This window comes from Eschscholzia californica, unplaced genomic scaffold (assembly GCF_041429995.1).
Source record: "Eschscholzia californica isolate CP2 unplaced genomic scaffold, dmEscCali1.0.p SCAF_5, whole genome shotgun sequence".
Classification (NCBI taxonomy): Eukaryota; Viridiplantae; Streptophyta; class Magnoliopsida; order Ranunculales; family Papaveraceae; genus Eschscholzia; species Eschscholzia californica.
In genome coordinates this window covers 47575053-47592699 of record NW_028238472.1, presented here as the reverse complement: position 1 = coordinate 47592699, position 17647 = coordinate 47575053, and the positions used below count along the sequence as shown (strand labels likewise).

Sequence of the window (17647 nt, the reverse complement as noted above, 5' to 3'; positions counted from 1 at the left end):
CTTTATGTTCTTAAGAGTTTCCGGCAGAAGATTCCGGTGAAGGAGTCATTGATTCCGGTAGTTTCAGCATCAGAAGGAGAATTAGACGAGAATGTCAACAGATCGCTGATCGTCCTCAAAAAAGATAGATCGCCGTAGACATGAAAGAACATACATAAATCATTTTCTTTTTGTATTCCGGAAAAAACAGATGATACAGTAATAAAATTCAGATCGACAAGAAATCACCATAATCGTCTTGTGATATTCATCATCTCTCTAAAATATGAAATTTGCTGCCATTAATGGCCAGTGAAATGGGGCTTTTAAGACCTTTCATTTCCATTTTACTGAAAGGACAAAGTTAATATACCAAAATCTGATATTAATCACCATAAACATAAAGTGAAAAATTGATGGAAGAACGAACCAGTTTCTTTCTATTATGTTCTTCCATACTTGACAGAACGTGTGTCATCTCCGTTATCTGGTTATAGCGTGACGTTAACTTTAACGGCGTACACGGTTCCATTAGTACGTATGTACATTCTGTATACCGGGGTACGTATTTTTGATGTATTTTATTTTCCTAATTATATTAATTTCCGTGGCAATTTTTAATTAACGTTTTATTTCTGTGTGCAGATATTTTTTGGTGCAAGGATTTGATTGGACAAATAAAAAAATAATAAAGTAAAAAGAAAATCAAAATCCGGGACAGAATTCTCTTAACCACTTAAAAATTACGAAATTATAATTCGGAATTGAGATTATACCCTCATGTGACAAGACTGTGACTCTTTATGCCAAGGACTAAATGGTATTATTGTTAAATATAAATTGAATAAAAACAATAACTCGAGCAACTATTACAAAAAAAAAAAAACAAATTAGTAAAAGAAAGAAAAATTTAGTATTTTGGTGGGGTTGAATACAAGTAACTCGGAAGTGGGGCTCGAGGAACATCGACTGACGCATGCCTTGGGAGTTGGCGATCTGATTATAGTCAACGGTCAAGTCAAAGTTGGAATAAGTATGAACTAGATTAGTAGGCCCCAAGATTTGAGTTGATAATGAACTTAACAACCGAATTTAGCTAGGAAAAGAGATATACTTTTCAATGAAAAATGAATCGGAGGGTTGGATTTTGTTTGTAAAAAGGAGAAAGCGGTGTTGTTTTAGGGACGACAGCTGTAGAGGGGTTTCCAAAGTTAATGTTAACAGCTGTCAGTTGTCTGAAGTGAATTATGGGACAACTGTCAGCACGAAAGAACGAAAAATAAAGAGGAACGCTCGTTCATATAAGTATTATTATAGGAAGCAACTTTTCTGGAAATAGAGTAGGCTACTACTCCTGGAAGCCACGCTGCTCCTGCTGCCGTGCTTTACGGTTAGACAGGGTGGGACGTGGTATGGGGGGGTTTAAACGTGCCCTCTTATGCGTCACCGTTTGGTACGTGTAAACCGTTAGGGTGTTTATGGGTCTCGTTCTTTCTCAATACCCATTGGTTAGGGATGCTTATTTGCTAGGCACGTCGTGTCCATGAAAAATACACGTATCTTATTTATGTGGATTACTCTGCGTTTGTCTAGGGCTACCTTTTTTTTTTTTTTTGTTGAACTGTCTAGGGCTACCTGTTATCCAATCGCAATCGCACCAAATTGCTGATTGTTTGATCATTTAGTTAATTGCCAATCCAATCAACTAGAAGAGTCACACAATCCACATTTAGTTGTTGCCACTGGATGAATTTAGTTTTAAGCTCTTTTCATTAATTGTTTAATTTAAGGAGTTATCTTGCTTATTACATTTCGATGATGTAACAATACCATGCGATGACTAATGTAGATTATAGTCCATTCTGAAAATAAAAATAAAAAGAGTTAAGCAATATATAAAAAAGAAAACACAATTTCAAACATTTGAGAGCACCAAGCAATTTAGACATGTGAAAGTCTGAAGATGTCTGAGATATTCAAGATCAAATATTTGAGAGTTTACAAATGTCTGAGATTCAACTAAGGAAAAAGCAACCATTTGTTTTGATAGAAATTTTCATGGACATTGGATGGATTGTAGTGTGATCTTTCATTAAACTAGGTTTCCTCGCCGTCCTACGGACGGGGAAGATCCTTCTTGGCTAACGCCTTTGAGGAAGAGAAAAATAAATTTAAATTACAACATAAATTACATTAACTTCTCTTAATTTGTAAATCATATTCCAAAATCAATAGAGGAGAGATAACCGTGTGTTTAAAGAGAGAGGGGAAAACTGTATTTATGGAAGAAATATCACTAACAGAAAAGATTTTATAAAAAAAAAAATTGGGAGATTTAATTTCAATTATAAGAGCATCTCCAATGCAACACTCAATCTTAGAAACTCCGATTGCCACTTCGGATTTTTAGAGTTTTTTCTTAAAAATCATCTCCATAAATAACACTCTATTTGGATCTCTAAGATGACGTGTCGAGGGTGGAATAGAGATATGTCAAGAGGACACTCTTGAGATATCTCTAATTGTCCACCTCATCAATATTTGATTTTCAACCAATAAAAATCGAGTCTTCTATATTTTCTAAAATAACTAATTATTTATTTACAAAAATAACTATGACACATAAGTAAATAAGATAAGTTTCGAGTTTTGCATTGGAGACACAAAAAATTTGAGGATCTCTATTGACGCCACCTAGGAGTGGGAATCTCAATTAGAACTTGACACATAGGATGAATAGAGATTTTTTTGAGTTTTGCATTGGAGATGCTCTAAGTGAAATAGTTAGGAGAGAAATTGGGGAGAGAAGGGTAGTTATTCTAACCAATTTTGGCTGATTTACACAAATACCCTTCTTTTTTTAGTGTATTTACATAAAAAGATTGTATATTATCCGTCGGATGTGTTCCCAACTAAATCTCTAAAATAAAATGGACTGCCAGACTTATTCCCTGGATAACCGACTGATCTGTTTTAATATAATAGATGTATGTACTAAAAAATTTGGAGATCAGAGTTTTGATTCTCGGTAAAGCTAAAATCCATTGTATTAAAGACTACAAATAAAGTAACGATGGGAGTGTGTTTTCATTCTCTTAAGTAGGGGTGGCAAAAGAGTCTGCGAGTTCGGATCCGCCCACGAACGGCCTGATCACGACGTGATCGGGGGCGCCCGGTGTCCGAGACATACACTATCCTTACGGAGTGCCAAATTTAGTTGGACGCGCACTGACAAAAGGCTCTGACTTGCATTCCGGCCGAGTTTGGTCGATAAGCCCGACCAATTGATATTTTCGACTTACTTAGACATTTAGATTACACCTTTGCACGTATATGCGTGGAAAGACCACGTTTCTTATTTATAAAGTTTGATATCTCTTTCATCTCAAAGAGTTTACGACGGGGGATTATGTTTTATGGGTTTTGTGTGGGTGAAATCTTAGTGAGTATCTTTTATGGGCACTCAAGTAAAAAAAAAAAAAAAAAACATTGTGCCCAAGTTCGACCGTTCTGGTACCTGGATTGTTCGACAATGGACAACGGACAACCAAACTTTATCACGCGTCCGCCCGATTTGTTCGTTCCGCCTTGACAGGAAGAGTAATTGACCGTAGACTACTCTTACATTCCGTTTCCACCCTACTCTTAGGACGACCTTAAGCGTCTTTCTATGACTTTTAGAGTCGAAGATGTCTTTCATGATGGTAGTAATAAATATATAATAATGATAATATAATGATACGACATCATGTTGTTTTGAGTGAGTCAGTCCATACTCGACCTAACTTCGTACATGCCAGTTCAACCTATGACACGAGACAGTTCCGGAGTAAATTGGGTGTTCAGCCGTTGACTTATAAACGCGCCGATCGCCCTTAAAGATCCATCATCAATTAATTACAACAATTATATTATATCAAATAAAGACTAGTCACTATGGTTTAGAATTTCTTAGCATAAACATTATCAATACGGACGAATTGAAGTCTCGTATTCAAATGTTGAACTTTTACTTATATCCAGATTTTTCTGTAGTACTAACATAACAATCTCTCTTGAAGTTTAGATATTTATGATGGCCGTAAGTCTTGTAGCTCTCACAACTAGAGGTGTAATAATCGAAGACAAAAGTCGTGATTTCAAATCTAATTACGGGTCGATTAAAGTTGTTTTTTGTTTTTTGAATAATTTGACATCGATGTATGATAGTCATTCAAGGCGTTGATACATCAAAGATGTGATAAACACGGTAGCTGCCAAATCAAACAAGAACAAGTCTAAAGCCCATCTAAACTATGACTTAAAACCCAACTAACTACGGTCAAAAACCCATCTACGTTATTTATGCCCCAATAAATCCAAGTTCAATAATTCAGAAATTCCACTTTCTTTGAAGATCGAACCCCGGACCTCCAAGGACCTTTAGAGTATATCTCAACACTTTAATCACTCGGGTCGCTTGAAGTTGTAATGAATATAATATGTATACAACTTCAAGTTTATACCAGCTCTCTTAGGCAAAGTGCATGACCAAAAATGAGTTGGACGGGCACAAGGGGCATCCCAAAAAAGTACATGGTGTATATCATTATGAAGAACATCTTTTCCATTAATAATGTAGGGATAAAGTCCTCCATTTGGTGGACCAAAGGTGTTTGAAGATATCTCACATGTAAACGACCTTATCGACTTATCTATACACTCAATGCCATGGTAGGCCCCAACTATATATGTTATTTGGAAATTGGCTTGTCTATGTCACCTAAGGGGGGTAGTGGATCAAGACATTGGGGGACATTTTCATGTCCCCCAATGTCCGTGTTATTTGTTGGGGACATTTGAAATGTCCCCAAATGTCCGTGTTATTGGTTGGGGACATTTTAAATATCCCGAAATGTCTGCGTTATTGGTTCGGGACATTTCAAATGTCCCGAAATGTCTCCAAATGTCCGTGTTATTGGTTGGAGACATTTCAAATGTCCCGAAATGTCCGTGTTATTGGTTGGGGACATTTTAAATGTCTCCAAATGTCCGTGTTATTCGTTTGGGACACGAATTTGGGGACATTTCAAGACAAATTAGTTTTGGGGACATTTGGAGACATTTTAGTGTAAATTTGGAGAGCTTTTGGAGAGAAAATGTCTCTCAAAATATGGAAGACATTTGAAGAAACTTGGGGACATTTCAGTGAGGAAGATAATAAATAATTATTATTATCAAATTAGATTAAATAATATATATAATATTATCATATTATTAAATTATACTATTATTATATTATTATAATATTATCTTATTATTATATTACTATATTATATTATTATTATATTCTCTTATTATATTATTGTATTATTATATAGTACTATATTATAATATTATTATTCTATTATAGTAATAATGATATTATTATCATATTACTATATTGTACTATTATTATATTATTATAATATTACTTTATTATTATATTACTATATTTTATTATTATAGTAATATAATATTATTATATTATATTTTATTATTATATTAATATTTTATTATATTATATTTTATTATCATATTATATTATATTGTATTATTCTGATATATTATATTATTATATTATTATTATATTATTATTATATTATTATTATATTATGTTATTTTATTATTATATTATGTTATTTTATTTTATTATATTATTATTATATTAATGTCCACAGATATCTACAGATGTCTATCAATGTCCACAGATATCTACGGATGTCTACGAAAGTCAAAAAATATATTTCAGATTAGTGGTACAAATATATCATTTCATATGATTATATAATAATGATAATATTAAAATAATAAATGTCCACTAATTGTCCATCAATGTCCTCAGATATCCACGGTTGTCTACAAAAGTCTAAAAATATATTTTTGAAATATGAGTAAAAATATATTATTTCATAATTCATATGGTTAAACAATAATAATAAAATTAAAATAATTGTCTACCAACTGTCCTTCAATGTCCTCGGATATCCACAAATATCGAAAAATATATTTTTGAAATATGAGTACAAATATATTATTTCATATGGTTAGACAATATTAAAATAATAAATGTCTACCAATTGTCCTTCAATGATGAGATAATAATAATAATAATAATAATAATAATAATAATAATAATAATAATAAAATAATAATAATAACAATAATAGTAATAATAATAATAATAATAATAATAATAATAATGTCCACTACACATTTGGTCCATGGATTCAGTATGTTAAAATGTCCCCGGAACATTTTGTCAGTGAACCAAATGTCTTGAAATGTCTCTTAAGACATTTTGTCTATGAATCAAATGTCTTGAAATGTCTATAAAGACATTTTGTCTACGAATCAAATGTCTTGAAATGTCTATAAAGACATTTTGTCTACAGACAAATGTCCCGAAATGTCTTGAAATGTCCACGGAACATTTTGTCTCTGATTGTCCCCTAATGTCCCCCAATGTCTTGATCCACTACCCCCCCCCCCCCTAAGTATGCAACCTCTTTCTGGCTCATGCCCACAAGGGGAGTGGGATAAACTCTCTGAAGTTCTTAGTATCTTATATGAACAGTTTAGTCGGTCATCTAAAGAAATAAGTTTGATCGTCCATTTTTGTTGGAGAGTTGATAAAGATTATATCTAACTTACTATGACATTCAAACAATTTTTTTGAACATTTTTCAGTAATTATACCAACAGTTAATTGATAGTTCTGTCTTTTATTCGTCACGTATTTAGTTGAGAGAAAAAAAAGAGGTATTTTAGATTCAATTTTGCTTTTCCCGTAACGACTTCTACACGATTTCCTCAAAATATTTATAAGAATCTCTCACACGATTCGAGGTAATGAAACAAAATTATAAAAGTCTTTCAAGAAGTACTTATATTATGTTTCTTCTTGTTGACGAGAGAGAGGAAGAATTTTAGAGAGAAAAAATTTGGAGAAGATGAACTATAAATTTTTTTATCTGATTTTTATAGTAACGAAAAATTCACCTGGATATTTTCGATAAACTAGCGGAGTAGATGGGAAACTAGTCATAAACAAAGGAGCCATCTGGAAAATAACCCATACTAATTTACTTACAAATTTACGCTCAAATTTAATGATTTTAGATTTCATCGCTTACAAATAATCTCTTCTTCCAGATTGACTTTTTCACCAATCCAAATGGAAAATGATTTAGGGTTTGAATTGACAATTTTATCACTACCAATGCAAGAATCTCTTCATGGTCCAAAGAGAGCGTTAAACACCTTCACACATAATAATGAAAGGAATTTTGAGGAGACCAAAACAAAACTATATTGAAAAGATCAAAGATGACAGAGAGGAGGAAACTGACTACTCGTTGGGCTAAAAAAAAAGATTCACAAATTTAAAACAGACATTAATTTGCAAACCAAAACAACTTCAGGTTCCAAGAATTTGGGTCCTCTATCTTTTTGGACCACTTCATTTCAACTGAAATTAAGCAAGAAGAAAGTGATGTTAATTGTGGTCCCTTAACTTGAAAATTAAGCTATTCCATTTATATTTCAAAAAGTATACTCAATCCGCTTCATGGGACTCCTACTTGAACCGTCTGCGAGAGAAATAAGAGTTTCTCTCTCCTCTCACATGTTCAGTCACGTGGAGAGAGAAATTCTTGTTTCTCTCACATGCAGTTCAAGTGGGAGTCCAAAGAGGCGGGTAATGTAGACTTGTTGTTTATATTTTCAGCCAACTCAATGAATTTTACACCCTTCAAATCTTGCGACTACCTGAAATTTGTGTGTTCCCAAAACTTGGTTGAAAAGAAGTTTAAGATGAATGAATGATATCGGAAATTGTAAACAACAAACTGAAGGAATTTCTTTTAGGACGACCGACTAATTTGCCCAACTGTAGTGTTATCACCGTTTCCTTAAAATTTTAGGTCGAAAGTCAAAATATTTTTAAAAACTTCATTTTAGAGATAGACATCCGATTAGGGTCGAGAAGGGGATTGATTAGCTAGCTTTTCTCCTTCGACAAATCATGTTCTACATTTTATTTTGCATAAAACATAAGAATGCTTGTGTGGTAAGGGTCATTTACATAAAAATGTAAAGCAAGTTGGGGAAAGCTTCTATCAACTTGTGACCCCATAGGCCATGTTTCAACAAAAAAAAAAGACCCCATAGGCCATAACAAGAATATGAATGACCAGAGGGATGGTTAGTGGAACTAAATACTAATCATAGTAGGTGCATGTACTAGCTATTTATTTTATGTCATTGAAATGTTGTAGGAGTGGATAAAAAGATAAGATATGGTTTTGAGTTTTAAGTTAGGTTTTGAGGCTTTGGTTTTTTGTAGGTTTACTTGACCCTACTTAATTAGTTGATGATTGGGTGGATCTTGAGTATTTGGTAAAGAGTTAGTAATCAAAGGGTGCAATAGGTACTGTTCAACTGCTATAACTAAAATTGTAGGATAAAGGTTGGAAACTGATATTCTTTACAAGTATTTATCAAGTCTTTTCCAAATCAGTTGCAACCGTTACACAAAACAGTTTTTTTGTAAATTAGTTGCAAGACTTTTGCATAAATCTATTATATTAAAACAACTCAGTCGGTTATCCAGGGGATAAGTCTGACCGTCCATTTTTATTGGGATTTTCATAAAGATCACATCTGACGGCTGTTATGTAATTCCCTTTCGTGTAAATCCAGTCAAAATAGAAGGATAATAGTGTCAAGAATGAAATATTTTTGAATATCTATTATATTAAAACAGCTCAGTCGGTTATCCAGGGGATAAGTCTGACCGTCCATTTTTATTGGGATTTTCATAAAGATCACATCTGACGGCTGTTATGTAATTCCCTTTCGTGTAAATCCAGTCAAAATAGAAGGATAATAGTGTCAAGAATGAAATATTTTTGAATAGTTGGTTACAACCTCCCTAGAATAACTACACCCACAAATTCCCACGATTGCACGCACTTCCCATTAATATCAATTCGGTTAGACTTTAAATCTGTTCAAAATTCCCACTCCTATATTCTCCCTCATAAGCATGCGATTGTACTCTCTCTCCCCCTTCCTCTCTTCTGTTTTGGATTTTACAATTAAATTGAAGTTAATTAAATTGACTGTAATTAATTTTAGACTGTTTTTAATTTGCAGGGGATAATTTTGAAGGTGTTAATGTCAACCTCTTAGCCGTAAAACCGAGAGCCGACCTACTACAACGGCGTTAGCCAAGAGGGATCTACCGCGCCCGTAGGGCGCGGTGGGAACCTAGTATCTTATAATCAGTTGCAAATTATAAAAATATCCACGAAGTTGAGTATTAGAAAAAAAAGCAATTGATCATTTTTCACCAAACACAAAAACTTATAAAATGTTCATCACCTTTTGGTGTAACGGTTGGACACCCCTCTTAAGTCCACGAGGTCGTGGGGTCGAGTCTCGATGGAAGTAGTTGCCATCATGATTTATCTTATGTAATTTAGGCTTAGTATAATAATTTGTCGTCTTTAGATTTTTTTTGTTGTCGGATTTTAGTCCTCTTTCATTCTCAATTTAAATCAGGCGGTTATCGTGCTTATTACATCTCCATGATGCATCAATGCCTTGTAACGACTAACGTAGATCGTAGTCGAATTCTCTAAAAAAAAAACTTATAAAATGTTTTGCCTGATTTTTCCATTTCCCGGTATTTACTAGTAGTTACTATATCTAGTTCTAACTATTTTTGACATATGTAGGTGAATGACAAAAATAGATGTCCTACCGATTTTGATGTTACCAACAAATGAATCTATCCTAGGAAAATGGTATAGAGATCGACTCATATTTTTTGAAATTATAGTCTTGTCGCCATTTATTATTTGCCGACCTTCTTAGGTTCTAGTCAATAGTCTATAATTGTATTAGGGGTTGCTTTCAATTTTGGTAGAATATTGGAGTCTATGGTCATGATTGGGTACTCCAATATAATATAGCAAACCTTCTTAGGTTGTGGTGGGCAAGAGTCATCTGATTGGGAAAGGTGGCTTGGGGTGAGAATCTAGTATACTTTTTTTAAGTACCTTTAGTCCTTTAGAACAGTCACCCTGACTCAAACTCAATCTGTTATGACTTTCAAAACTTGAAGTTTTTAACTTTAAACTCTAATAACTAAATCTATTGTACAACAAAATTGCAGTAAACGAAGTCGTTACGTTCTGTTTACTGTTTAGCTTCGTTTTCCTTCTCCAAATTCCGGAAGGTTTAAAAATGGTTGGACAGACTATATCTTGGTAAGGTATAACATTTTTCAAATTCTCCCTCACGCGGAAATGGAGTAGAAACGAGTCTTCGAAGTTTACAGGAGAATCTCCATATGTATAAAGCTATTACAAATTGCGTTATTGTATGCTTTGTGGTTAGCTTATTGCTATGAAATAAACTACATATAATTAAGTCGAAGTAGAGCATTAGATTTAGATGATAGGGGAGAGTAGAAGTCTCCGTGCTCTGGTACTGTTGATGTGGTGGACTTATCCGTTACCGTCTTTCTATTGTGCTTGATCACTAAGGGCCTATACTCTCAGCGGACTTCGCTACTGAGAGAAAAAGCTTCAGACAAATGTTTAGTGATCTAGACTTCCAATCTTCTTCCTGTCCGAAAGAAACACATCTCTACTCTGAAAATCAAGATGAAAAATCGTTGTCATTACCATGGTCATCTTATCATGTCAAGGCTTTCCGGATCGTTTACCCGACAAAGTTTTATCATCTATATATTAAAACTATTGGGGCTAGCAATGGCTTGATTTGTATACAACTCCGGGAAGGTGTGATTTGCATTTGGAACCCATCAACGGAGGAGTACAAGTACTTGGCAGTTAGCAGCTCAAGCAATATAGAATTCGGGTTTGGTTATGATGATCAGAAGAAGGAATTCAAGTTGGTAAAAGTTATTAGCTGTGCTTATAAATACGAATGTTGCACAATTCATGTTTATACATTACGAACGGATTCATGGAGAGGCGACTCCCATACATTGAACACCTTCATGTATCTGCAACTGAGGTTTTTGCTAAAGGAGCTCTTCACTGGATGTGTATTGTTCCGAAATGTATTGTTACTTTCAACCTTAGACCAGAGATTTGAGAAACTCTCGCTTCCTTGTGGTTTTGACCACACTTGCATCATGACTTTCAGCAATACTTCTTCTGACAGTCTTCCACACATCCAGTTCCACTTTTTTAGGCACATATCACAACACTTCGTGTAGAACTTTGACGGTGTTACGTTTGCGGAAGTCCCAGTAACTGACTGAAAGCACTTACAAAAGCTACCTAAAGTATCACTCGTAATTTTACGAGTAATGCCTTCGAAAGCATTGACAAAATAATGACCAAATTGTTACCACTGAAAGCGTTCTTATAAGCTCTGCAAATATTGTTGCCTATTTGTGGGGCGAACCAACGTCGGAAGTGCTTGCTAAAGCATTCTCACAAGCGGTAACAAAATGTTGCCGATAGACCATCAATGGGACCAATGTCATAAGGTCAAGAATGGGCTACTGATTAATGGCTTCGACGATATTGCTCTTTCTTAAATAAATTGTCTACAAATTGTCTCATACAATACATACAACTAATATAGGCAATTAATACTATAATCAGATACAAGTAAATGAGAAATGTTGATGGTTACTTCTCTCCCGAAAAAGAAATAGACAATTAATACTATAATCAGATACAAGTAAGGAATCACAAAACAAAATGCACCATAACCCTTAAATATATTTATGATGAGTATAGTCAAGAAATACAAACTTCAATCCCAAAATATTCCAACTTCCAAACCTGTCTAAATTTGCTAGAAGAACCTAAGTGGCATAATTTTAGTTCCTATGGGGCCAACCAGCAAATGAAAAATAACATATGAATTTTTTTTTTCTTAAGACACAAACTCGAGGAAACATAAATTTTACCTAATCTATGAGCTGTAATAAGCTTCTAAACAATGAATGAAGCAGAGCTTTAAAAAGGGTAAAGAATGATTATGTTTCTATAACGTAAGAACTTTGATCCTAAACCAAACAACACACTGAAAAGATACGAGAAATGAATACACTCACACATGCTCAAGCATATGAAGCAATCTTGGAGCCCGACGTCGGAATAATGGTTCTAGCCTGAAAGATGGAACTCCAAGCTGCCATCTTTTAGCATCATACATTTCATTCCATGCCTGTACTATCTCGTCGATTTTGAACTCCAGACCTGCATATTTGGCATGAATTGATTATAGGACTGAATCAATGATAAGAATTTGTTCTCATGGTTTTATGTTTAATTAAACCCATGTTTACCACATTGGGTAATCCAAGATGTGATCATTTCTGCTTCCATGTGAGACAAAATCATGGTGTGTTTGGATGGCGAAATCATGAATCCGCGGATTCATGAGTCTTTGGGATTCATGATTCCACGGATTCATGAATCCAAGTAATATTTTTTGGCTTGTTTGGCAACTAAGAATCTTATGATTTATTATTATTTGAGTATTTTTAAACGTCTTTAGAAAAAATATGATTTTTGAAAAAAATAATTATTTTGAAAAAAAATAATGATTTAGTAGAAGGAAATATTTTTTTGTTGATTTTAAGTTTGAAATTTAGGTTCATTAATTCAAAATCCTAGCAAATCCTAGGGGGTAGGGTGGGATTTTGGTCCAATACAAATTTTGGAATTAGGAATCCTTAGGATTCAAGAGTCCTGGGATTCTTGGTAGCCAAACAGACCAAAGATTCATGATTCCTACCAAATTCCACTTTTGATAGGAATCCTACTTAGGAATCCTGCAACCAAACACACCATCAAATCATTCTAAAACTTTATAAATTGCCATAGCTGGTTGAAATTATAAGCTTTTAAGGACCCACTTATTTTTTCAGTAAGTTTTCAACTCAACTTTGACAGGGTTAAATTTTTTTAAAACAATTTGAGTTTCTGTGAAGAAGATTTCCTCTATCCGATAATCTCTACGATGAGTCGGGCCTGGCCTAAAGAGCTTAGATAAGTTCTTTTGCTTTAAATGGTACGCGAGTGAAAAATAGCAAATCATAATGCAAAAATTAATGGGTATCGAGTTTTACCATCAACTGCAGTTTGACTGGCACAGTGATTCTTTAGAATGACACCAATATCTGTTGTTGAAGCTCCAGCAAGTTCGAATTTTTCAACAGCCACCTCTAGACATTCTTCCCAGAGTGGAATCCCCAATTTGAATTCAACAACAGATCGTTCATAGAGAATTGTACCCCATAAGACATTGATCTGACATTTCATATTTGTTGTCCTTTCCGCAGCTTCTTCTGTCGATATTTCTGTGAATAACCCATCCAACCCCAATTCTTTCATCAGTAATTTAGTCTTATCGGGCTTAGAGAGTTTGTTTGAACGCTGTCTCTCCTCGATGTCTTCCCACATCTGTAACCCATTCTCCATGTTATCCTCGGCACTATTGAAAAGCTGGAGAACTTCGGAAGATGGCCATGTCTCCAGATCTGTATTGCTTCCAATAGCATAACACCATGAGAGTTTTGCTTGCTCGAATTTCTGCTGCCCAAGTGCAAGATGAGCTTCAAAAAAGTCTGGTTTGATTCTGAGAGCTTCTTCATATCGTTTTCCTGCTTTTATATATTCTTTTTGTGCCCACTCATACGCCGTTTTAGCTCTCATTAGTGCCGACTCTTTTGAAGCATCTTCTGTAAAAGATGCCTTCTTTCTTGCCTTGGATAAATGCACATTTCCCCAGTTAAACATTGCTAAGGCTGCCATTTCTTGGAACCTTTCTTCTGCCATTTCAAAAAGTTCTTGGGCTTCTTCAGTTGTAACAGTATCTTCTATTGCTTCTGAGTAGAGCTTCATACCAAGTTCATGAAGGTCAAGGTAACCATCAGAATCGAATCCGACATGATTCTTGAATAACCTAGCAAATTGGATAATCCAATCATCGATGCAAGGAGATCCATTTTCTGTGTTCATATAAGATATACTTTTTTCTGATTTTCTACCTTTTCCTGTGCTTCCATTCTCAGAGCCGTTAGAATGATTCATCGTAACTGGTGGAACCTCAGAACGTTTCTTTACACCCAAAAACAATGGTTCTTGATCAGGATTGACTTCAACAATGTACAACCGTACTGACCCTTGTTGTTCACCTGATGCTTCAGCCCATCTAAGCTCCTCAGTGGAAGTGATAGTTATTAAATCTCCTTCTTGATCTCTGTATTTGATGAGAACTGCTCTCGAGCACGGAAATCGGTCTTGAATGATCTCCCTCAGCTGCAGAATGCTGCAATTACTAGATACTTGGGCTACCCTAATATCCTCCCCATAAACCAATTTCACAGACCTCAGTGTTTCTTCTTCTTTAACAGGAGCAATATTAACCTCCTCTACAACCACCTTTTCCTCTTCCTTCTTCTCCTCAAGAAATTTATTGTTTTTTTTCTTCCTTGATTTCTGTTTCACTACTTTGAATGTAGGAGATGCACAAGGTGGGTCCAAGTTTGGAACTGAAAGCATTCCCTTATCATCCACTATAATACCCTTTTTCTCTAGGGTTTGCTTCACCCTTTCTGCAATCTCCAAAGCAGTGAGATTATTTGGTTCTATGTTCAAGACCAAGTTAACATCTCTCAATGCCAAATCCAACCTATTCAGAGCTTCATAACACCTTGCCCTCTTCAAGAGAGCTTTGCTGTACTTGGGAGAATTTTCTAATGCTAAATTGCATTCATTTATAGCTCTCGGGTACTCACCAATACCCATCTGCATATAACAAGCAGCCATGTTACTCCGGAGATAGGCATTGTCTATGTGATTCTTGGGGAGCAGTTTCAAAGCCTTCTCATACTTTAACATGGCTCCTTCATGATCTCTCCTCTGAAATAATTTATTTCCTTCTTCCTTCAACTCCTGAGACATGGTTATAAAGACAGCTTCATCTTCATCCATTGCCTTTAGACTCGGATCTCCTGTTTTGCTGTGCTTCGAAACATCACCGGATTTACCACCCGAAACTTTCTTCTTCCCACTAGGTTTTCCCATCTAAAATCAATACAACAATAGTAGTACTTGACTTCAAAAACAAGCTCCGGTCTTCTTTTTTTCTTTTGCACTTTGTACCTTCAATAATTAAAACCTATGAATGTATGCAGAAAAACAATCAATGGATGATTTGAACAATCCCTAGAAACCCCTAATTCTTCACTCGACTCAAGTCAACTCGGTATCAGCCAGGCGCCTTACGGATGTCTGTGTGTATTGTCTAACTGCCCTGATCCAAGAACAACTTGGCCGAGTAATGTGAATATCTGGTAATTAAGCCTTAACTATCTCAACTTTCTGAAACCATATCTTATAATCCGGCCGAGCAAACTCGGCCGTTCTTATCCTTCGAATACCCTGTGCAGCATAAAACATAGCAGAACAATAAGATCTTCAAGTCATTTTATTCAAGAACCAACATCGAAGGCATCAAATATAAATAACAAATAGAATTCATCCAATATGAACAGAGAAATCTAACAATCCTACTTGTTCTTTTGTGTAAACTTATAAAGTACCAATTTTCTTTTTTCAACGGACAAATAGTTAATCTACTTACAACAACATCACAATATTAAAGTAAACGACAAACAGATTTTATTCGAAAATGAACTAAAATCCACATAACCTAAAATTATTTCTTTATAAACCTTCTAAAGTACCAAATTTTTTTCAACAAAATGAATGGATCTATCAACAGTAAAAGAACACAAGACTAAATGATGAAAAAACACCAAAAAGAGGAAAGACGCAAACAACTTATGGTTATGAAAAGTACGGATTCGGTGTCGAAATCACTACAAACTGAACATCAAAAATATAAAATGATGAACAACAACTGAAAGGCTAAACAAGGATGATGATTATGATAAAAGTACCTATCATTTTGAAGTAGCTAATTTTTCTTAATCAGAATACGTAGGAACAAACTCATAACAGAAACCTAACAGAGAGATAGAAAGAGATGTACATTTAATCACTTGTCTAGTACTTGCCTAACTTTTTCCCTTCAAACTAGTCCAAATCATCAAAAAAATTTGATGAACAACAACTAGAGAGAGAGAGAGAGAGAGAGGGAACAATAATAGTTTCTACATGAATAATCTATCTAACATTTCTCATCAAAATGATTAAGAGCATATACAACAATCATCGGTAATAGACTAATTAGATTGAGATAAAAGAGATAATGAGAGAGAATCACCAACCAAAAACTCCGTATCAACTCAAAATCCACAGAAACAAACAGGAAAACGCAAAAATCATGAAGAACCTAGCTTAAACGATAGAGATAGAGATACAGAGAGAGAGAGAGAGAGAGAGAGAGAGAGAGAGAGAGAGAGAGAGAGAGAGATAGAGAGAGAGATAGAGAGAGAGATTGAAGGTTCCTAACCTTGTGGAGAAACAGAGATAAACTTCGATGGAGCTTAAACTTGACAATCAAGATCTTCGTCTTGATCTAAAAATTTACAGATGAAGAGAGAGAAAGTTATTGTAAATGTTAACAGGGAAAAGAAAGATTGAAATAAACGATTTCCAGGGCAAGATTAGAGGAAGACGGCGTTCTTCCGTTGTCAACAAATTTGTTTCTCTTTCTCTCTCTATCTTCTATTCTTCTCAACGTTTGTCTCGACCAAAAAGAATTGAACGGTAAGCACATGTATCAATACGGGGAAATAAACACCCTTATTTTACTTTTATACCCCTAAGATTGTACAATAACTACTAATATACCTCGGCTGGTTACTTGACTCTTTGTACAGCTCAGAATCATCTCACCGTTGATTTACTGGCTTCAAGATCCGTTGTGAGTATCTTTATCAAGTGTTTGAGGGCAAGAATAAGATGACTTTTACAAGTCACCTAAAAAGTCACACTAACGTGTTGTTTTCTTTAGAGACAAGAAAGACCCAAATATGGTCGTTATTTACTATGGTGGTGGGGGTATTAGACCATTTTTAAAATAAAAAATGGAAATCTAACCCTAACCATAAAGATGTTATTCGACAATATTGTTGATAAGATTATTGAAGATGAGATCAATATTCATCTAGAAGAGAGAGAAGGGTTAAAAGGAATTGCAAAATGGAACAAATAATTATTCGAGGAGTCCATAAATTTATTTGTATGATTGTAGTTTGATTCGACAATATGTTTGTTAAAGTGTGATTACGATCTTATTGAAATTCTAAGATAGTCATACAAAGAAAAATGTTCTCCAACTAGAAGAGTGGTATGTTTCAACAAAAAAAAAAAAAAAAAAACTACAAGAGTGGTAGCTAAACTTATTTTATAAACATCAAATACCTCTCACGTACGTAGTATTGAAGTAGTAATCTTAGAGATATAGCTGAAGTTTACCCAGGTTGAGGAAACCTTAAGATAAATGAACCGGTTCAAGAAAGTAGAAATAGAGTTATCAACATAAATGTAGAGATATTGTTACTTCAATAAAAAGAAACAATTCCATAAAAAGAACAGTAGAATACAAAAGAAAATGTACAAGTTTTCTAGAATAACATTTTTGTCGAAGGAATAAGCAAAATAATACCTTCATCAAA

General features: G+C 34.4%; 1 protein-coding gene across 1 annotated transcript; it reads right to left on the bottom strand.

Moving 5' to 3' along the window:
• Positions 1-11748: 11748 nt before the first annotated feature.
• LOC147539923 (protein PHOX1-like) lies at positions 11749-16756 on the bottom strand. The gene is made up of 3 exons (XM_086644265.1): positions 16480-16756; positions 13127-15443; positions 11749-12251 (listed from the first exon to the last, which is right to left on the bottom strand). The coding sequence occupies exons 2-3, from the start codon at positions 15084-15086 to the stop codon at positions 12103-12105; spliced, it is 2109 nt and encodes a 702-aa protein (XP_086500391.1). The 5' UTR covers positions 15087-15443; positions 16480-16756; the 3' UTR covers positions 11749-12102.
• Positions 16757-17647: the final 891 nt, after the last annotated feature.